Source organism: Monopterus albus, unplaced genomic scaffold (assembly GCF_001952655.1).
Source record: "Monopterus albus unplaced genomic scaffold, M_albus_1.0 scaffold8.1, whole genome shotgun sequence".
Classification (NCBI taxonomy): domain Eukaryota; kingdom Metazoa; phylum Chordata; class Actinopteri; order Synbranchiformes; family Synbranchidae; genus Monopterus; species Monopterus albus.
The window spans coordinates 452,485-476,121 of NW_018127888.1; the positions used below are offsets into that span (position 1 = coordinate 452,485).

General features: G+C 38.8%; 1 protein-coding gene across 2 annotated transcripts; it reads left to right on the forward strand.

Annotated features, from left to right (window-relative positions):
- Positions 1 to 7,983: 7,983 nt before the first annotated feature.
- On the forward strand, positions 7,984 to 21,845 carry LOC109951703 (homeodomain-interacting protein kinase 2-like). Of its 2 annotated transcripts, XM_020586350.1 has the most exons (3): positions 7,984 to 8,072; positions 18,551 to 18,661; positions 20,312 to 21,845. In XM_020586350.1, exon 3 carries the CDS (start codon positions 20,726 to 20,728, stop codon positions 21,737 to 21,739), a length of 1,014 nt encoding a protein of 337 aa, XP_020442006.1. In that variant the 5' UTR covers positions 7,984 to 8,072; positions 18,551 to 18,661; positions 20,312 to 20,725; the 3' UTR covers positions 21,740 to 21,845. The 2 variants fall into 2 exon arrangements, with proteins under 2 accessions (XP_020442006.1, XP_020441996.1); XM_020586340.1 differs by lacking the exon at positions 18,551 to 18,661.
- The last annotated feature ends 1,792 nt before the right edge of the window (positions 21,846 to 23,637 follow it).

Here is a 23,637-nt window from a genome sequence, read left to right on the forward strand (position 1 = left end):
GATTTGTATGGGAGTAAAGTTAAGGTGGCCTCCTTCCACTGTGTTGGCAAACGGCACTGAAGTAGATAAAGACGGAATTATTTCCTTAAACTTGGTAACAGCATTGCCAGATAGACATCTACTGTAGTGGAATTGTTTCCCATATAGAGTATAATCCATTAATTTAAATTCAAATGTTGTTAGAAAATGGTCAGACAGAAGAGGGTTGAGGAAAGACTATTAAGTGTTCAGTTTCGATGCCATATGTCAGAACAAGATCAAGAGTGTGATTAAAACAGTGAGTGGGTTTATTTACAATTTGAGAGAAGCCTATCTATATTTTCTTTTTCACAACATGCTTTTTGTTTTCTCCTACCACAGAATATACAGTATCTCATCAAGTTGATTTTACCTCCATAACCATGGTGTCCCTCCAGCCAGCCACCTCACAATGCAGACATGTATTCAGTCTCTTGAATACACAGGAGTATATATCTTTTGCTTGCCATTTGCTTTGCTTTGTTGGTTTGCTTGCATATGTTTACACAGTATTTTACTTTTTGCAGTCAAGTGAGTGTCTAAACACAGTGGTGCGTGAAACAAACCTCTCCAGTCGCTGGAAAAGATGAAAATAGTTTTTAATCATCTCAAAGCAGATTATATGTTTTTTCTTTCGTGTTCTGTGTTTCTGTGATCTCAGTTAGAAAATCTAATTAGGGTTTAATATTGTCCACCTGAACTGATTATATTGTTACGAATCAGCTAATGTGACTGAAGTGCTACAGGCTCAGCATGGCCTGACCTGGGTTTGGGTTTGTTTTCCAAAATCTCATTAGGTCTCCTCCCTCTGGTTAATGCTCAGATGTTATTAGACCATTTGACTTCTTCACCACGGCTGATATTTCCTTTTCTTAGAAAAGATTCATTTCTAATCCCCTTGTTTTATTGTAATGCCAAGTTTGTTTTTCATAAAATTCTGACAGTCAGCTCTGCTGGTGCTGTGCTTTTAGAGTTGCTGTGTTACTATCACAATTGTCTGTTTATCCTTTCAGTACAATATACAGTATGCACTAATTGTATAACAATTTAAAACAATCAGAAAGGCTCAAGCTCATCTATATGTGGTGCAACCTCATCCTGTTTCATTCAGTATTCATAGAGAGCTTGTGTTTCAGGCTCAGGGATGTGCAGATGTTTTTGCTCCATTGATGCTGAGCTCTGTATGTCTACTGTCAGACATGGCTGTGTTAAACTCTGGCTGCGGTTCTCCAAGTCTTACTCATGTTAAGAGCTTTTCCGTGTTTGAGGCCACCCAGCTCCTTGACTTTAGCCTATATTTTCTCTGCAGTGTAATGTAATGCAGTGGAAGCACATGTAAACTATGAATTTTATATCTACAAAGGCCGAACAATTAACAATTTATTGTGTATTATTGAATAAAATATGATAATGAACATTGTGATCATTTCAATTTGATTGAGTTTACCAACAGGGAGGACTCTGAAGAAGGAAACAAGTACACAACAAAGTGAACATTTCCTCCTTGAATTATACACACTGTATGAGTAGAAGTCTAGTAGAACATCTTTTGATGACTTAAAAGACTAAAATGTCGAGTTCTCACTGACTAAAACTAGACCAAATGTTCATGCTTTTCTTTGACTAACACTAAAGTAAAATTGCAATCAACTAAAACTTGATTAAAAATAATAAGGTCGACTAAATATATGTAGCTAAAACTAAAAAGACTTACAAAATGAACACTACTGCATATCAGTGTTCAGACTGTATTCATTAACATATTAAACACTTCTGAAAGCTTTTTGCAATGACCCATAAAGTGAATGAAAAATAATCAGTTCTCATATATCACAACCTGAATCATAAAGTGCCTGTCTAGCATGTATTTACATTATTTTCTGCTTTAAATGATTGTAAAAGTGTTTGCTAACAGGTTCATAATTAGCCACGCTCCCTATAAGGTTGTTAACTCTGAGTGAATCATAGATCTTAACAGAAGAGTATAGTGAAAATGTCAGACAGGTTTAGGTTTTATAACATTTACATAATCAACTGTAAATGAGTTACAGTATAATGGATTTATGCTTCTCTTCTTTCACTTTTCCTTTAACACTTTTTCCTTTTAACCCTTTTCCCTCTGTTTGTGCGATTTTCATCTCCCATTTTCAGTAAACCCTGTGAAATATGTCATTTTTACAGACGTTAAAGTGGAGTGTCAGATCTCTTTTCCTATTAAGTCACTTTGAAGGAAGATGGATCAGGGCTGGACAGGAGCTTCATTCGGCTCTGTCACAATGATACAGTCCACTGGGTTGCAGGAAGCTATAGATGCCCTCTAATCCCCCATCCACTGGCCCCTGATCCCACCTAGTCTCCTTCCTTGTTCTCTGGATAGATTGTCCAGAACAGGATTACAGCTCTGTGTTCACGGACCAGGGTGTTGGAATACTTAGTACTTAAACATTGTTAATCTGGGAGCAGGATGTGTCCTTTCTTAGAAGAAAAACATATCCACCTGCACAGTTTTTTTGTATAAATATATGTAATAATATTAATAATGGATGAAATAATGTACTATGGTATAGGAATGAATGTTGTTGTATTTTCCAGGCTATTAGAAACAAGCAGAATTCATACCTCAATGAGAAGACAATCCTCCATCAGAAACTCTGTGTTGTGCAGTTTGAATGTTGAATTGGTGAAAAGAGTCCTCCTTATGAATCAGTGTTCTGACATTTACTAAGGATGTTGGTTGATGATTCAGACCCCATATTGCTCCTGCTAAGTCAATTTTGATGCACGATTCCGCGGTCTCCTGTGCAACCCACAGTTCCTACTCTAAACCACATACAGTATTGTTTTTCATTAAGTCACAACTTGCTGGTTTCAGCCATGTGGGCCTGTGTCATGCTGCTAAACCTAATTCACACATTGATATTTCTTTTAGTACTCTTACAGTACAACTCACCTCTTACATCCATTATCGCTGTTTAAGTAATATGTTACATGCTCAGATTCCCCTGTTATCTCACCCCTCCAGCTGTAGTGGAGGTTATTGTTCGCAGCACGGAGACACATTTAATTTATTTCTTGGGATTCATCAGACATGTGGCAGCAGATCTGAGTAATGTGACTTGACTCCTGCTGCAGCTGGTAAGGCAAATATGAACCAATAAAAAAGATCAGATAGCTGTTTTGTAGCTTTAAGCCTGTCACAACCTGGCCTGGTTAATTTTTCCCATCAGATTCATCTTTGTGGAATCATGAATGTATATACCAAATTGGGCCAATCTCTCCAGAAGATACTGAGATATTTCAGTGGATAAGTGAACAACTTGACATGCTGGTAGCAAGCTGAAAAATCAAGCCCAAACATGGCCATTAGGGTCCATTACATTCCAAATTTCATGGAAATTGATTTGAGTTGAGGGGACAACACAAGTTAAATTACAATTGCTATAGTAAAATACATTTATTTTACATAACTAAGCAATGAATTAATGTAGAAACAAATACACCAAATATAGTGTTCAAGCTGTATGCAAATATTTACACGTATTGCAAAATGTAGTCAAAACAAAAAGGGATGGGGGTTCACCTGAAGCTCATTATTTCTTTCTCTTCTTTTAAGGTGATGGAAAAGTTGTAATTTCGTTTGTTCTTTGTTGTTGAGGGAACTCAACTCAACTCAACTCAACTTTATTTATATAGCGCTTTACCACAGCACAGCTGACCAAAGCACTTAACATATCATACAAATATAAAAAAAACCACACATAAATAAACTGCGATTCAAGCTCCACTGGCTTTGTTTTTCAATAGGTAATGAAGAAATACTCTTCTCAAATAGAATGTACTGAATATTTAGAGGATGGCTGACACAATAGGAGCATATGAAAGGACTGTAATATACCATACCATGGAATGATTGTTCAGTGTAATGAATTTCTTACCAGTCTCAAGATATTAAAAACAAATCAGTGAGAATTGTTTGGGTTCAGTGCAACACAGATATTGTATGAAATCCTTAAACTGCAAAAATTATGTATATTATAATCAGTATAATTTATGAAAATGTGATTAAGACTGAAGAAAGAGGCGTGGGCAGTGGTTAGAGAAACAACCTTTCATAAATGCATGAGAAACCTTGAATAGATCCATTGCTGGACCACTCATTTCCAGTCATTTGACCAGTTTTATTACATCATATATGGCACCATTATCAACAATTATTATATTGTTTAATTTTCCGGTCGAGCTGTTTGTGTGGTTCTTGAGCGTTTCCATAATGTCACATAATGGTTTCTTTTAGACCTCCCACAGAATTTTCTTTGGCCTGATTGAAGGGTGAATGAATAGTAACTCACTGTTTGATGTTGGGAGCACAGCTCTCCTGCTCGGATAGAGTTTTAAAACTGGGAGAAAAATAGGAAATGATAAATAACCTCCAGTGACTTTACATCTCCTCCAGCTTCATCAGGAGAAGGCCCTCAGAGGACAAGCTGCTCTAGCTGCAGTGCAGATTCATAATGACTCTGGAAGATAGACATCTTCGATCCTTCAAAAGCTACACTTTCATTTGCAACCTCTTCTCATTTCGAGATTATTAAAGTCTTTGATTAATTATGTGTATTATGGTGTGTATGTGAGAAGTTAAAGTGTAATTCATGACCGAGTTGTGCTTGCTGTGGCATTTAATAAGAATAGTAGCGGATGATAAAGTTGTTTTATGTACTTGCAATTGACAACTGACATTTACTGGAGGGTAACCAGCTGAACCAAAAGCAAAAGCTAAGCTGACAAAAACCAAAATCCTCTTTCTGGGACAGCCGTTCCCTAAACTGGTGTAATGTATCAGCATTTTAGTATTTCTAATGCAACCTTCAGCAAAATGCATTTAAGAAGAAGGTCCTCTGTTGTTGCTTTCTCCCTGAAAAACAAGCAAGCCACCCACTCAGCTGGATCAAGGTGTGCAACCCCAGCAAGTAACCTCCCTCACTTTACCTGGAGTGTATCTTTCTGTGGGAGGTTAACAGAACAAACACCAGTGAGAATGAGAGAAAACACAGAGAGATGTGTGCCTAGGTAGACATGTGTCTCAGGAGATCATTACTTCAGGGAAAATGATAAATGGGATCAACAGCAGTGTGTTGATGTCGTTCTACCTCACTGACACAGTGAGTCAACAGCTGTTTGAAAAACCCTTATCAGGATGAATGCCCAGCCCCACCCACCACCCAGCCTTACACACACACACATTCATCTGTATATGCACACAGAAAACACATATTGTAACTGTATCTGAAATCACAAATCTGAGCTCCTCTCGCACTCACTGTCCTCTCACAACTGGTGTATAGGGCACAGGTAAGAGGCCCTGAAATGCAGATGTATGCATATATGTGAAGTGAGCTTAGAAGAAATGATGATGACCATACTTACAGACAGACACACAGGTAGCTGAAACTGGCAGATTTAAATACTGAGAGAACTGTTAAGGAAACTGGGAATTCAGTTAAATTCAGATTTGTTTGTATAGCGCCAAATCACAACAACAGTTGTTTCAGGGCAGTTCTAGAGCTTACACTATTATAAGCAAAACCCAACGAATCCCCCTTGAGCAAGCACTTGGTGACAGTGGGGAATTAAAATTCCCATTGACAGAAGAAACCTCTGGCAGACCCTGGTTTTTGGGGGCAGCTTCCTGCCATAGTCTTTTGGGGTGACTGGATAGAGGAGAGAGAAAAGAAGAAAAGCATCAGAAAACAAGAAAAACAACAACTACAAAAAAATGGACAAACAGGTTAATGTGGTCGGTGACTGCTCACCAGATACGTACAGTTCTGGAGCCAGGGACACCTATAGAAAGGTACAGGGAGAAAGAGAGGAGACCAAACCAAACATATCCTGAAATACATGTCAGTAATTTCAGTAATTTCCAATAATTTCATAGACACTACTACATGGATACAAACAAAGGCAAAGGCCATACCGTTGACCATAATAGGGACAGGGAAGGTCAGATGACTATGTGATGTGATTGGTGGCTTGATGGAATATGGGACGAGAAGGAGGCAGAAAGGCTAAAAATAAACAGGGCTGAGAAAGTAATCTTGACATGAAGACCTAAGGTGTGTCCAGACTCCTGCTGAGGAGGCTCATTTCACCCACAGCTCCTGACTTTAGATGAAGGTTTGATTGTATACGTTGAGTTTCTGCTTCAACGATGGAGGCTTTTTCAATCCAGCTCAGTTGGTTGCATGAAAACATTCATAGAGTATGAAAACTTCACATTCAGACATTCCCAGTTCACCCTCTGTACTTAAAGTTGACCAGTTGTGTTAACTTTTAAACACAACTTCAGCTTCAATGTAAAAGTCATGAGTGATTAGGTTATGGGTTCCTGGTATCCTACTTGCAAGGAAAATCTATGAGCAGCACAGAAGTCCAATAACAGAATCAATTTTGTTAAGAACCCTTGTGGTTGGATATGGCCTGAGGTTTTGCTTGTAATCTTCATTCAATTAACTTACTTACCAAAGTTCATTACTGTTTTATATTTATCATAAAATATTAAAGTTCACATAAGACTGCTGGAGAACTTCTGTATGCCAGGTCATGAGAAAGGGAGTCAAAGTGGCAAAAATAAAAAGACCTTTGCCACAGAATTAATTTCTTTTAACCTGACAAATGTAATGAAAGTCTTGAATAAAAAGCTTAGTCCAAACTTCTAGACCCCTTTGGGAAGCACTGAATCATAGTGAACAGGTCCAGACCATAAGTACTTGGATGGATAAACATTTTTGGTTCTTCCTTGTACTTCAGCTCATTCTTTTTAAAATAACATGATGGATAGCACATTAAAAGGTTTATGTCAACACAGAAAGAACTGTGTGGGAGATACAGCATTTTTATCACATATTTGCAAAGTTTCAAAAGCAAGCAGACACTTAGCTAATAAATGTTGCTTGAATCACTAGCTGTGTGCAGTTGTAACATTAGTTCATGCACCACAGAGCTCAGGTGTGCCTCAGAGTTGGCTGAGACTTGTATTTGTTACTGTATGTATTTGTTATTCATCTATTCAGTGTATGCTTTTTAGACTATGTCAAATGGCAAATGAGATTGCTACTAAGTCCAGTTGAGTTAATACTAGACCATGAAGTGGAACCTAGCAAAGTATTGTTGCTCCGTTGTCCTCAGATCAAGCAACACATTGTCCATTTTATTGTCTATAAGTAGTGCTTTGACATTTATGTGGTACCAATAACTTCAGAGGTATTTTCTTTAAGATTCTGTTTCCATGCTGTGGCCGTGTATCTTAGAGTTCATTGTGCATCAGTGTCACATTAGAGTGAAGAGAGACAGGGAAAGTTTGAAAGCTCCCTTGAGGACTCTTTGTATCCCACATTGCCAGTAGAGCTTTAACTCTCCTGCCCTTACAAGTTTGAGGAAGAGATGGTAAATAAAGATGAGCGTGGCAGGAAAAAATGATGATACAAGCATGATCTGCATTAGATTGTCTTGCTGTGAAGACTTTATCAAAGCACAAGGAAATAAATTCTTTCCAATATCACTCACAGTATGTTCTACAGATTTGTCATAGATGTGTAGAGTGGGAGAGGAGTCTGTGTGTGTGTGGACAGCTGAGTACAGTGTTCACATCTGGGCAGCTAGTTATTTAAGAAATCAATAGGCTGTTAAATCTGGTTATCACTTTTAGTGTGAAAGCACATGCAGTCTTTCTCAGGAAAGGCGGTGGAAATAAGATGTTTTCTCTTCTGAGAGAATTCATTTGAAATGCTCTTGTAGAGGCCTGAAAATAGTTTTGTAAAAATTGACACCCCTAAAATTTTTATTTTCTTATTGTTCAATTTTATTTTTACTGCTAGTATTCATTTGGTTTCTATTACATCTCTTTTGAGTTGGGCGTATTTCTTATACTGGCCAGTAGATGGCGCATCACGCGCAGCACTGGTAGAGAGTAGGCATTGGGGCACGCCAGAGGAAGACTAATTCCTCGTGTGAAATAAAGCTGTTGAAACGTGTCCTCTGCATATTCTCTATCCCAGGTTGGTAAACACCAAACGTAACAGTTAAATGCAAACTGTAAGAGTTGTGTTGGGGATGATATTGATTCATGTGATATGGGGTGAAACGGGTTTTGTTGTAGAGTTTGGAGTGAACAGTGAAACGTGTTTGTAAGCTAACCTGCTAACGCTAGTGGTCAATTTAATGGGATACGATGTGGGAGAAGCTAATCCAATGGTACAAGGAGCCCTGTGAATACTACAGTTAACACCTTTATGACATGGGTTCATGCAATATGACATTTGCTGGTTTTATTTGTCACTATGTGCACATTTTCGGTTTATTACCAAATACCAGAAGTGCTATTGTGAAAATGTAGTAGATACATGGCGGTCATGTTTAAGTTTAAAAGGGAGCAACGCCACCTCAAGGACATTGTTTGTGAATTGTATATTTAGCTAGTTGATTAGATGTATATGTTTCATGGTTTACTGTTAACAATATTATTTGTACGAGTTTAAAGACCACCCAGTAGTTCATTTAATGTTAAAGGTGAATTGTTAAAAAGGGTTAAAAGCATAAATATTCAATACAGTTCATGATATGGCAAGAATACGGTAAAATGCAATAAGTTAAAAACAAAGTACACATATTGGGAAGTGAGTTGTGTTACTTTGGGTTAGAGAGACATTGGTGAATTGGTGGATGAGCATGATTGTATTTTTGCTTACTTGTGATGTAATTAGACAAAAGAAAGTAACTAATAGAGCTTAACTAAGCTATGGCCACATGGACATTGGACTGGTATAAGGCTATTCAGTTCCCTTGTCATGTTAATAGGTGAGTGAGAGGAAGACTCATTCCTTGTGTGATATAAAGTTGTTGAAATGTGTCCTCTGCATATTCTCTATCCCAGACACACACCGTATGCCCTCTGAACCCCAGAGGAGCAACACTCTGGAAATGAATTAATTTTATCTTGTACCTTTTGGATAAGAAAACATTTTTTTATTATATTTTATAGTCTTTCTCCAGTTGACTGTCATATTCTAAATACACTTCATATTTAAATGTACAGTGGAACCTCGGTTTTCGTATGCCCTACTTTTTGTACGATTCGGTTTTCGACGACTTCATTGAAATTTTGTCCCAGTTTTCGTACATCCGCTCGGTTTTCGTACAGTTGATTGGTCGGTTCAGTGTCATTAGTCCGTACCAAACTCATCCGCCTGCCCACGTGACTCGGACACTCATTTCCAGAAATGAGTGAAGGGAAGTAACGCCGGTTAGGGCCTTGATACAAGAAGTCCTTATGGAGGGGGATTCCCCTTCCAAACAATAACCTCTCCTCCTTCCTCTCCCCTCCTCGCCGTCTTCCATAGTGAACAAGAGTCTTCAATAAAGGTAAAAGTGATGTTAAATGTTCATTTATCCATTTCATTAGTCATTTATATTTATTTCTCATTGTTTTCTGTATGTAAAAATATAGTTATTCGCTATACAATTTAGTTTTTGTTAATAGTTTTGGGTGTCTGGAACGGATTAATTGGATTTACATTATTATGGGAAACATTGCTTCAGTTTTTGTACGATTCGGTTTTCGTCTGACTTTTTTGAATGGATTAATCACGAAAACCGAGGTTCCACTGTATACAACTTTGAAATATATTCATGATTGGACAGTCATTTATTTTAAAAATGCAAGTGCTTTTTTGTTGCTGTCCGGCCCACTTTAGTCCAGGCAGTTTTGAAGTAATTTGTTCTTGGACAGACACTAAACTAGGATGCATCTCTTTGTCCAAGTGAGGTGAAGAGGCCTCCCCGGGAGTGTTTTTCTACCAGCTGCTGGCTGAAACGAGTGAAGTGTCATTGCAATCAATTGAGTCTATAATAAGCACTCTCACATTCACCAAAACCACCAGAGGGAACATTCAGGAGGATTTATTGTAAGTGCAACAAGCTTCAATCAGTGGTTAATCCTACAAGATTTTTTTTACAATAGTTCTTAATCTATTCAGTTAACATACAAAATGAAATGTTAGGCATTACAGTTTATGACACTTTGTTCTATGGAAGTAGGTTTTATGTACCAGTGTCAAGTAGTCACGAAGAGGCGTCTTTGCATTTCCCTTTTCACATTGTTGTTTATCCAATGAATTTTGGAGCAGCTACAATAAGCAGTGAATATTAATATCCATCTTCACACAGCTGGTTGACTTCAGACAGCAGCCTGTCACTGAAGATGTATGTCGCTCATCAATCATATTAAATAGAAAAGCAGTGAAATGTGGCAAATCACAGTATCATGACATCCTGAAATGTGATGGGACTTTATCAAAGGTTGGATGCATCATAGTTTTCTTTGGTACTGCTGTATTTTTATTATACTTGGAGGGACTTTTTTAGTCTTTGATTAGTCTAAAATTCTTGAGGAAACTACATCTGTAGATGATGTATTAATAAATCTAATTAAAACCATTTTTTTTTCTCTGGGCCTGCAAGTCATGCTGCACTGTCTTTGTTTTATTGCAACAGATGTGGTTACATTGTGTAAATGGTACAGATGCCCAACACTTTATGAATGCATCCTAGTCAAATTTTCAATTACAGTACCATTTTAAGTTACATTAGTTTCTTTGTAAAAAATGCATATAATTTTGCACCTAGCAAAAACAGGGTGAACAAATTGGTAGAGCAGGATCTTAGATATTCCAATGGGTCAGTGGGGTACTTACTATGTAGTACGAAAATGGGCTCGTTGTAGGCTTAAATAAACAATCCCTCCAAACATTTCTGTGAAAATGTCTGTAACAAGCATCCGGATTGTACATATGGTACAAATGAAAAGAAAATGAGTTGAATAGTTTATATTTTAAAGAAGATTGTCTTACAGGTAGGATCCTACAGATGTGTGCATATTTAGCTGTCCCAGAGCAGCAACAAGCTGTGTTAATGCTATAAAAGCTTCCAGTCTCAGCAGAGTAAAACTAGTACATGGAGGACTGATGAGGGTGGAAGCGAAGCATAACAGAAGCCAGTTGGAGGATTTACTGGCCTGGGTCGTGACAGTAGAATATCATGTTATGGGAATGGATTCGTTTGATGTGGTCAGTGGGTAGACTGACAACATACAGTACAGTGTGGCCCCTGAATCCTGCCTGAACTTGCAATCAAGTCAGAAACATTGTAGCTAAGCCAAACCACTTTTGAAAAGAGAATTAGCATTTCTTCTTGCTTAAGGCTATAGCAGACTTCAGTATTTATAGACATACTGTACAGTGCATGTGATATCAATGCCACATGCAGCAATATGGTCGGTGTTGTATGCGCTGAACAGGGCACCACTTTGTGCAGCTTTTACAAAGGAATCTCCCTCACAGAGAGACGAGCAGCACTGCAGCTTTTATTGTGTATGTGTCTGCAAAAAGCACTGGTTAAGAGATTTTTATGTCTCATTTGCACATTTCTCATTAGCTTGCTGCAGTGCCCACAGAGTTAACATTGTAAATTTCAGCAGAGACAAAAGATGTTTGTTTTACCACAGGAAAAAGATTTTATTGGTGATGTCTGGAGAACTTACTTGCTTGCCGTCACTGGAAAGTAGAAGTGTGTGACAGGGCCTATCTCCCCTAAGATTATATATAATAATTCAATATAATTTCAGTCCATTTCTGTCAGCATTTTGTACGTAATGTCGATGATATCAGTGCAGTTCTAAATTAATGAGCCTTCACATCAGGAGCTGCTGTTGCTCCAGAAGGTTGAACACTGAGACCAACAGTCACAACAAAAAGTATTATCCTTAAACTGGTTATTAATCATCTTCTCTCTTCCTCTTCTTCATTTATGAAGTGGCATTACAGTCATTGAGTCTCTCACAACAAAGTATCATGCTTTAATGGAAATGCAATGAGACAAACTAATGATTCCAATTCTGTGAATTTTTTATGTGATGTTGAGCTTTTTAGGTATAAAAGAGCTTTATGTTGTTATTACACTGAAAAGACTCAAGTCTGTATGTGATGATGTCTGCAGCTCTGCTGGGAGCAAAATATGCTATTTTTATGTGGATATGCTATTTTCTTGTGTGTCTGTGAATGACCAAAATCACATCTCTGAAACTACCAATAACAAGTTGAAGGTCTGGGGAAGAGGTCATTTAAAAATATATGTAATGTATCAAAGTAAATGAATCAAGTACAATTTAATTTACCACATATTTTTAGCTTCTAGCTTTTTCAAATGTGACTTCACATCAGTCAGTTTACAGGTTGGAGTGATATCTTGCATGCCTAATTCTTATTTTTATGATGAAAGCACAAATAATACATATATTAGTAAAATAAAATGGCACCCTTGCTACTTAAAAGTGAGCACTTTTTTTCTCAAACTCCCTTGTTTCAGTGAGCTAAACGTGTGCTGTTAGTGCACTGTTTCCGTCCATGGTGCTGACAGGGACCTAGCTCAACCGTCTGTCTATAACTGTGGTTCAGTCCAGTAGCTTTCTTTCAGTTTACCAAAACCTTTGCTCAGTGGTCCACACAGTTTGCTTCCTACCTGTGCAGTCCACTGTCACAATGCCAGATTTCTGTCTGAGCAGGGCTGTGAGCTGTGACTTAGAAAATATATCCATGTCGTAGTAAGTTCACCATGATTGCTGCCACAGTTTATTTGCTGTCTGTGACAGTAAAAGGGATATTATGTGTGGACTTCACTTCATAAGGAAATATAATGACATGGGTTTGTTCTTACCTACAGTGACTTGCAGGTGAGTCTTTGATTGCTGAACTCTTAACAGAGCAATTGCCTGTAATTTTATAGACCCTGTTAGGCTTGCACATTTCCTACGCACCTTGCATCATTTCAATTAGTTTGGATTTTGGCTCAGCCTTCTTGTGTTATAAAGATGATTCCCTCACCAGATAATGAGAAATTTAGCTCTGCCAACATATCTATTATCTTCCACAAACAGTTGTATGTGGGAAGCTCGGCACATCAGTGCAGTTGGTTGCACCGAACCGGGGTTCAAAACAGAGCTCACATGCGTTCCTATTTTATTATTATTATTTTTTCCATTTCTGGTTAATTGCTGTAATTTACTGCTGCTAAAATAATGCAATAGGTCTTTTTGAAAAGTTCAGCAGTTGGTCAGAGAGGCCTGAATGAAAGAACATCAGGTTTTTAGGGTCACTCCTGTAGTGGGCAGCGGTTGTAGAAACTATGGACATTCAGTGCAAAGTTTGTCACAGTAATGTTTTGTGTGTGTACATGTCCATGTGCTGAGTTGAAAAGTTTTGTACATAGAATTGATTAGTCAAAACCAGCTGGTTACATACTATATATGTAACTGCCCCACTACCCTATGATTCACATCTCTGTGAATCAATCCCTGTGTGTGAGAACCAGCATCTGCTTTGGTGTTTTGTTACAGCCTAACTCTGGTGTTTCTGCTTCTCCTTAATGTGGATATTCTGCTCATTGATTTTCAGTCAGTAAGTGCTCTTCCTCTGCTGAGAATTATTGCAATCACAGGTACCTATTCCAACGTACTGTCTTCCTCTGACAAGATGGCTGCTAATTCATCATCACTGTTGTGTTTGGCAGAGAAGCTTTACGAGAGCGAATGTGGAGGAAATAAATTAGAAAAAAACTCCCCCGTGAAACATAAATAAATTTGTCACCACAAACAATGCTGCTGCAAAACAATGTTTATACTGGAGATTGCAGGTTATACTATGGCCGATTCAGAAGACAGTCCTTTATGAGAGCAAGAGGGTGAGAGAGAGAGTTTAATTTCAAGACAAAATTAATCGGATGGCTTTAATAAATGTCTTAAAAATGAAAATGTTTAGGATATGATTGGAGCAGTTGGATACATGACACACCATGGTGACAAACATCAGACTGCGTGACAGTTTTATTGACTGTTTGTCGACCCTGATTAACTAAACATTTGTGAAGATTTTGTGATGATGTACTGTAATTTAGCCAGACAGCCATCTGTGAACATTACCCTGCTAGACTGACACATATTGTAACACAACTAATCTAAACTTCACATCAGAAAATTGTCTATTTCTTCTGTGAAATTTGGTTTCTCACTGGCAGACCCGTATCTCACCATTTGTGGCAATAAAATGGAGTGGCCTCTCTTTTGTCTCATCGTGCAGTGGTGAGTAGATCACACTCTATGAGGGTAAAACTAGTATTACTGCAAAAAGGTGGTAATTATAGTAAGACAGGGTGTATCTCTTGACGGGAGATTAAGCTATTAGTGTGATGTTTTCAATAATATCCCCCAAGATCTCTCCTGTGAAGTCGCTTTACCTCCGACTTGATCTCCACTCTGAAGCAGCAGGATTAAAACATGCTTTTCTATAAGTATGTACTGTAACATCCTTGATGAGGCCATCCCCTAAATTTAACTCCACCAAGGAGGTTATGCTTGTGGTTTCATGTGGGTGCTTATTGGTTAGCAGGGTTATGGACAAACGACTGGATGGATCATCGGCATACCTGGTAGAGACATTGGTGGGGACCAAGCCTAGAGGTTAGAAGATTTTGGTTGAAAAAGGTCAGGATCACAAAACAAAATCACAAAAATCCCTATCTTTAACATGGGGCAAAATTAAAAAAAAAACATATCTATTTTAAAAATGATCGAAATCATTTGAAATTTGACACATATGTAGGCTGGCAATGTTCAGGTAAGATGCAGAGTGTTCTGCCCTCTATTTGAGTGCATTTGGTTTGTTTATTGTGAGTCATGCAGCACTGCCCCCTGTGGGTTATACGGCAGCAGTAATCTTGAGAGAAAGTTAAGTCAGACTTTGTAGCCTGCAAGGTTTATGTTGCGACAATCCGTTACTTCTCAGCATTGTGTCTTGGACATCATTCGTCTGTGAGTATTGTTTAGCTGTTCTCTAGAAATTATGAGGAGGAAGTGTACTGTGATGAGGTTTGTTAGAACTAATATAGTTATGAGCCTATTATTAACACTGCTAGCTGTTTAATTCGGTAGGCTATGTTGAGCAGTGAGACTGTGTTGTGCTAATTTCCGTTTGTCGTTTGTGTTTTGTTGCAGTTTACAAAAAATAAATAAAACAAAGTAATTCACCAGTGAATAACAAGAAACGTCACGCCTTGGTTTTATTGGGGAATTACACCCTGTAAGCTGACCGTCTAGCTTTGAAGACGGACTACTCATGGCGAGGACAGTACACAGAGTATAACTGTCATACACTAAAAGATTACTTGGATCCGGTCCGGATGGACGTATGTTGTGTTCTTCTGAATCTCATTTTTCACAAGGGACCCATTTGCGTGAGCCAGAGTTGTAACTTGGTGGAGGCACATGCGCTCTCTGAGCTCTCTTGTTTACAGTACTTTAGTTTATGGGGACACTAAAGGCTGATGTAATCTGTTATGTATTGTTTTATAGGTTTGCTTTATGGTGTTTATGGTTCCTTTACAAATATTTGTGCTGCTGTTGTTCATACACAGGCATAGCATTGTTTAATAGAAACGTTTAAAGAGAGAGATCATATCCCTTGGCGAACAGTCTTGTGAGGGCTGTCCAGGCAGTGCACACATTCCAATGTAGTGCTGAGGTGAAATGCTGGATGGCAGTGTGGTAACAACAAAGTGCTGTTATGTCTGTATTTTGTAGGCAAGTTACCACAACAGTAAGTTTACAGTTGTGTAGGGTAAAGCATAGAATTGTGGGTGAAGTGGGAAGGTTAGCAATATTGTTTGATAATTTGATTAAGAGATGATTAGAACTGGAATGAATAGAAATGGACAGGCAGTTACGAACCATTAGGCATTGCACACATTATAACGTAGTGCCAAGACAAAGTGCTGGATAGCAACAGTGTGCTGTTATGTCTGAATTTTGTAGAAAAAATAGAAAACTCCAGTTCACACTGAGCCCTTATTCGAGTGTGCTACACTTAACACCACTGCAGTTTCCAGTCTATACTCTCCTTGTTGGCAGTGGTTTTCCACCAGCCACTGTCAGCACAAGCAGATCCTGGTTGGGACCAAACTGCTGTCTCTTTAATCGGAGATATCTTTCATCTCGGTTGGTTTCCTGCTGTGTTGAGTTTAGTTTGTCTGCAGTCTCCAGTCCACCTCCCTGTCTCTTGCTGCTTCACAGACACTGACACTTACAGTTCTGACTTTCAGCACTGAAGCGGGCTCAGTCTAGCTGTTTGCTTTCACTGTAGCGCTCAGAGTCATATAGACAGACATGGGCGAGGGTTGGTGTCTGTGAGCCAGTATTATGTTCCTAAATGTGCTGTGGTGAGATGCTGATAATGCATTTAGATATTAGGCTGCACTTTTGGCAGAGTATCCATCCTATTTTCGACTGTTATTCTTCCATTAAAAAGGGAGGATGAGAGGATTATTATTCTGTCTCAGCCACACTTTACACCAGCAGCGCTGCAGTGATTGAGGATCTATGAGGATTTCCCTGAAATGCAAATGCTGCAGTCTGTGCTGTTGGTTCCAAAAGACAGCAACCTGTCCACCTATCTGTTTACCTTTCTATCTGTACATTCAATCAATACATATGATTTAAATGCCTACACAGAAGGAATAAAACCTCCCTTATAAAGGCAGTTTGTAGCTGCTTCTAGAGCCAGCTACACTGGCACAACATTTTGTTTTGTACTTTTGAAATATGTGATCAAACCATATGTGAATGAGAGCATTGTTAAAGTTAATTGGAAATGGTAAGACCTTCGATCAGTGCTGCTGTTGTTTCTCTTTGAATCTGTGAACGTTAACTCACGCTCTTAAGCCAGGCACCAGCCATTAGCTATTATTAGTAATTCCTTCTAGGAGATCTAATTAGTATTATTAATCACTGTCTTTATAAACAGTAGCCTGTGTGACTAGGGAGCTTGCAAATGGACTAAGATATTTTTAATGAGCCTGCAAGATCAGTCAGCTGATTATGGCTGTACTTTCTTAAAATGTAGTATATGGAACCTTTTGTGTGAGCTTCTGATAGGTCTGTGGGGTAAAACAGTGTGTCATGTATCTTTGAACACAGACCCCAGCAGGTGATTTTACATACAGTATGACTTCTTACTTGCTGCTTGAAGGTTTGCTCATCAGCCCTATCGCATGGTATGAGAGAACGACAGGAGCCTTAAACTCATTCTTTTCTAAATATACACATTTAGTCAAGTCATGGGTTTCTTTACCTTAGAAAAATCTGCATATTTTTTATACACGTTAAGTAAAGATAAACACACTAGGTAGTCACTTTTTAAGCAACACTGTCTGTACAGGATGGTTTGATAGTCTTTTCTCCTCCCTCCACTTTTAACTTACATGGTTAATATACACTGTCAGCTCTTGATGGAGCAATGATTATCTCTGCGCTCGAGTCACTCCAGCCGTTTACTACATGTCATCCAGTTTTATAGAAGTAAAACACATTTAAGACTTACATTTTTTTTCATTATCTGACGTGCCTTAAGCAGTTTATCTCACTCACTCCTCCTAGTCAAACTAATTACTTGGACCACAACTTATTTTATCTTTAACCAGGTTTTACTCATGAAAGACAATCAGAATGCAGCATAATGGATGTGACAAATTAGCAGGGACTACAGCCAGACTGAAAGGACTGGAGCCAAGCTGCATCTGTCTGTCACTGTAGGTCAAGAACGGCACATAAGAGATGGCGAAAGGGAAAAGTTAAACAACAGAGACCTGCTGTTTGTGACAGCTGCACAAAAAAATGAAACGAGAAGGGAGATAGAATAGTGGTTAGCACAAATTTTTGTCCTTTGTTTGCTGTTCAGCTCTATGATATTTGGTATCTGTCTCTAACTTTCTGTCACTGCTGAGCTGGGAAGGATGATTGGCACAAATAGGGTTAAGGGGGCACACCGACAACATAGTCATAAAATGCTCAAAAGTACAGTGTAACTTATGAAAATGCTTCAGTTTTAGATCTCAAAGGGTCAAATGTACTTGCATTGATTTACTGGATAAAGTCAGTTAATATATTTTATATATATATATATATTTTTTTTTTCAGTAAAGCGCCATGGAAGCCTGACTTTGATTGATGTCACAGATGTCATGGAAATTTATGAGATGGAGAGATATACTATGACTGACAAAGGACTCTTTCACTATAGCTTGTTCTCCTACCACTTGTGTGCTCTTATTTCTAAATTGTGATGACAGAAATGTGAAACTAGTGCACATAAATATTTGCTCAGCAGTCTGCTGACTTATCAGCCTTTTCTTTATTTATAGACTGTGATCTCTAATTGAACCTGTTTCAGTTTATTCACACAATATTTTGACAAAAATCATTGAAGAGCAAGAGGATAATCTGATATTGAAAAAAAAAAACTTGTAGACATTAAATATCATTACTAGGCCATTTATTATCTCTTTCTTTAAATAAAACTCCATAACTCGGACTTCATCTCACTTCTGAGTGGACACATACAGCGTTTAATTACGATTGTACTTGTGTTTTTCCCAGCACTAAACCATCAGTGGCTCTCACTAAATCGCTGTGGCTCACTGTGGTCAGACCAGGATGGAGGAACAAGAAAACATCTGGATGTTTGGGTGACATTTGATTAACTTGCAGGTGAAATCCTGTGTGTGAAGATTTTCCATTTCTTCATACTGTGTGTAACATTGATCCTATGTTATCTAGTTTGTGTAAACAGTTAACCGATGAGCTGTTTTCTTTTTGCTATTGGTGGTGGTGACAGATCTCATAGGAATTTAGCACCTTAAAAAAAAAAAAAAGCAAAGCCCAGATTGGAGTGGCTTTCATTTTGGCTGCAAGACAGACTAAAGCACAACAGTGTAGGTACATAAACAGTCAAATATGAGCAGGAATTTGGATTTGAGCATGACGACATGCAGTGTTAACATGCGGCGGGGAGCGTTTACAACTCTTGTAATTGTTGTGACCATTGGCACTGGCACAGTTTGTACGCAGCCAGGTGCATTTGTGCTCAACTTGGACGAGAGGCTGAATACATTATTAGTGGGAAGAATGCATCATGAGCAAGTGGAGTTTGGGCTGGCTTTAGTAATGGCTAATCAAACCAGCTCCTCTCGTCCTCTTTAAAAGCACAGTGGAAACCTGTCTTTGACTGGGAGAAGAGTGTGTGATACTGGCTGTTTGTGTTCGAGCATCATCGCTTGTACTCGCTTCACTGACCTTCATCAGGAACAATGCATCAAACAGAACCACCCAACCATATACTGTATATATGTAGAACAAGGAAGTGACCCAGGAAACACCTTCCAGTCACAGGACAACAAACACCTGGCCAATGCACACAATCAGGGTCAGTGAGCTCATTGTCATAGTACATAATGTGGAGCTCTTATTGGATTTATCATATGATAAAATATCAAATTCTCACAAAGTTAATATTGCCTAGATCTATCATTTTCCTTCAATTATAATTAAAAGGTGTTCTGAGCAGGTGTTACATTATCACAAAATGAGGTCAAAATGAGCACCAAAGTCATACTGCACTGCCTAATCAGCATGAACATGGCCATACCAAACACATCAATGCCCAAATATCAGTGTACATGTTAACATCGCTGTAGCAAAATCATTAGACTTGCACCAAAGAAAAATGTAACCCTGTGTTTGAAGCTACACTGCCTTTGAGCTGTCATGTTTGACAAGTATTTACATAGCTGGTGTGTTAATTAGATCTTGCCTCAAATACTGTATCAGTGTACTTGTTAACAAAAGCATTGTAGCAAAATCAGGCTTTCCTGCTAGAAGAAAGATCAAACATAAATAAAAGTGTAATGGCTAAGCAAACTGAATAACTAAAGTATTCTTCTTTAGTGTGACTCAAACTATTAACACTGTTAACCCTGTGAGCTACTGAACACAGGAAGTTTTCAAACCACAGCTGGAGGCACTGGGATTTTAAAAGCCCTAAACCTCAGCAGTTAACTTATTAAATAAACATTGTTTTGATCTCAGCGTGATAGCTATAAAACTTTTCAGGCTTCTTTGTAAATACAAATTCATCATTTAATGTAGGGTATATTGTGACTGTATAAACATAAAAGTATTGGTCATTTTCACTGCAGCATAGTTGATACTGGCAGTAGAAAATGCCCTGCAGGTCTTCTTTTCTATTCTGTTCTTCTTTGCTATTGCCTTACATAAGGATATGTACATACACATTGAGAGCCTCTGGACCAGAGTCAAATTCCTCGTGCCAATAAACCTGATTCTGATTCTGATTTCCAGGTTTACCAAATAGTCAAAGGAGAAACGCTCACATCCAGTTCCTCCACCTACCGGGTGAGATCTTTCCTGGGACAGGGCACCTTTGGCACTGTTGTCAGGTGCACGAGGATGAGCGACATGAAGACAGTGGCCATCAAAATGATAAAAAATCAGGGCTTTTATGCTGAGGATGCAAAAGAAGAAGTGGCTATCCTGTTGAAATTGAAATCGCTGGACTCAGACAAATGTAACTTGGTTCGCTGGTACCAAGTTTTCCCTGACAGAGGCCACATTTGTCTGGAGTTTGAGCACCTGGACAAAAGTCTTTAAGACTTTATGAAGGAAAGATATTTCTGACCTCTCCTTCTTAAGGAGATCAGACCCATTGTCCAGCAGATCACCAATGCACTCAGTCACTTGAAGGCTGTTGGAATAATGCACGCAGACCTCAAGATGGAAAATGTGATGTTCGTCAACCATCAACAGGAGCCATACAAAGTCAAAGTGATTGACTTAGGCCTGGCCTGTCACATGTCAGCTGCCAAGACAGGCTCATATATTCAGACCTGTCCATACAGGTCTCCAGAGGTTATTTTGGGGCTTCCACTCACAGGGGCCCTAGATATGTGTTCTCTGGGGTGCATGGCTGCATTTTTGTACCTCAGCACTCTGCTCTACCCTGGGATGTATGGATATGATATGATGAGGTACATAGTGGACATTCAGGGTAAGCCACCGGACCTGCTCAACCTTGGATGTAAAACAAACATTTTTTTTGAGAGAGACTGCATCACCAGCTCATGGAAACTAAAGACACCAGAACGGGTCCGCCATGAGACGAGGATCCAGCCGATGGAGACCAGGAGGTTGAAGCTGAGGTTTCTGGATGCCGTTCTGCGTCACAAGAGAATAACTCATGAGGATTATGCAGACTCAGCTGCCAAAATGAACGATGTCCTGCTGTTTGTGGACATGCTCAAGACAATGCTGGAGCTTGATGCAGAAAATTTTCATCCATCCAAAAAGGTCAAGCGCAGGTGCTATGCAAGTCCAGCTAACGCCAGCAGCAGCCAGGATCCTATGGATCTGAGCCACCCAGTCCCCCACCAGAGGGTCATTGCTCACCCCTCCAAAAACAGTCAGACCCAAAATTGGATCAGGTCTGATGTTAAGAAGGCTTCTGTTGAAGGTGTGAGGTGCAGGGATGTAACCATTGACCACTATCGAAGGTTATATTATGAAAGAATGAGAGATGGAAAAAGCTCTGCAGGTCCATCCACATCAGGCAGCAGCACCCAGACCCAGACTTGCACCTCACCACAGACAAGTCAGCTGGGACTGAAGAGAAAGGCAGCTGATGGTGAAGATGTGCAGCCTAGAAAAAGATCCTCTGTACAATTCACCTCTGTACAACAATCAGCATCATTACAACAGAGCCTGTCACCATAACAGGCTCTGTGTACCTGTACTTGTTCCTAGTATCGCTTACTCCAGAGAGCTACGAGTCAGGGATATAATGTTACAATGTTTCAATAAACACTTAATTGATCATTAAGAAGTTGCAGTTTGTTTTGTCAATCAACTAATCATTTCATCAAATGATCTTTTCACCTCTGTTAAAGAGTAAAGTTTAGGAAATGGTGAATAAATGGATGGGTGAGAGAATATTTACTGTATGTTTCTGTCTCAATTACCCAGCAATTTTAACATTCTGGCTTTGGTTCAGCAAGCTAATACAGAGCATGTGTTATGTGTACTATCGCAAAAATATTTAGTTATATTTTGTCACTGTCTTTAGAATCTCATTTCATGGCACCAGGGTGTGCTGTCACTGGTAGAATGCTGTTTGGGCATTTTCCTGTTTCTCCCTATAAGAAGCTTGTATCCTGAATGTAAATATGTTGTGTGTAACTGGACTGTTTAGTAACACTGATATATATATTTATATTTCAGTTGGCTCACTAGTACAAATTCAAAAGATAAATTACTATTAAATCTTTTAATTGGCCCATTGGTGTCAAAACATTATGGGCTCTAGTGACATCAAATGCAATTCAACATCTTCATTAGAGTCACATCAAACTGAAAAATCTATGGGATTTAGATTTTGTATGCTTAAAGTGGTCTGGTCTTTGTGTTATTCTCTCCAGTGACAGAATTAAGATTTTTGCACTGCTTCTAACACGGTTTGACTCATCACATGTACAATCCAACACAGTAACAGAAAAGATGACTAAACACAAACATGACCTTCTGTGAGAACATGTAAGTGCTTACTTGCTCACTGACGCTGACATACCATACACACTTCCACCCAGCCAAGCGCATCCTGGGTTTTTGGTTGAGTGGTAGTGTAGATAGAGAAGAGCTGACCTACACTCCCTGCAGACTGACAACTCCCTGAGAGTCAGATGCACTCTGGAGTTTTGCACGGAACAGCAGTCTTTTTAATGTGTGATGATTAAATATGTAGAGAATTTTTTACATTTCTGTGGTACAACAGATCTTAGTGTACTTTTGAATGGTAATGCCAGCTTACTACAGCATGTTGTGATGGTAATAACTACAATAAGTCCTGCATGTTATGTGAAATCACACTCGGGTAGACACAGTGAAATATAAAAAGCAAGTTTAATCCTGATGTCTAAAGCCAGTATATATGCAAACAAAATGTAATTCAGAATGGTAAGTTGAGGTTACTACTAGGCATGTAAGGACTTTGTCATTCAGTTTTGTGCCTTCTCAGAGAGGACTTTAAATTAGTTGCACTAAACATTACATTTGGTTTTGATGTTCTTTTAGCCTTTGGATTAAATGTAATTAAAGGGCAAATGAAGTGTGGCAGAGAGATTAGAAGAATGCCCTCCTTTAGCTCTCACCACTTCCATCGCGCACAGGTAAGAATCTCACCAAATGCCAAAGGCCCTCACTGAATATTAATTAGATTTTATTATTTTATTTTTTTTCCATAGGTCAGTTTATATTTCTATTCATAGTTTTAAAATCTCAAATTACATTGATAAATTGCATATTCAGCACAAGTAGCTCTTTGAACAATGTACAAGCCTCCATGCTAGATATGTGTGTAACAGAAATGAATTGTTTGGTTATGAACAAACAAAGCAAATCTTTCCTTCAGAACTCTGCTGGAATCATTTGGCTTTTTGTCAGGATGTGTCAGGGTGTTTTCTTTGCATTCATGCAGTGAGGCAGATTCCTCCCCTAGCTCTAGACTCACTATTCCACCAGGTGAGCTGCCTCTTACAGTGTTGGCTGAGGACGTGAGGAGATCACTGATTTCGCTTCAATCCCCGAAAAGCTCACAGGGGTGTGGACCGACATTTTCA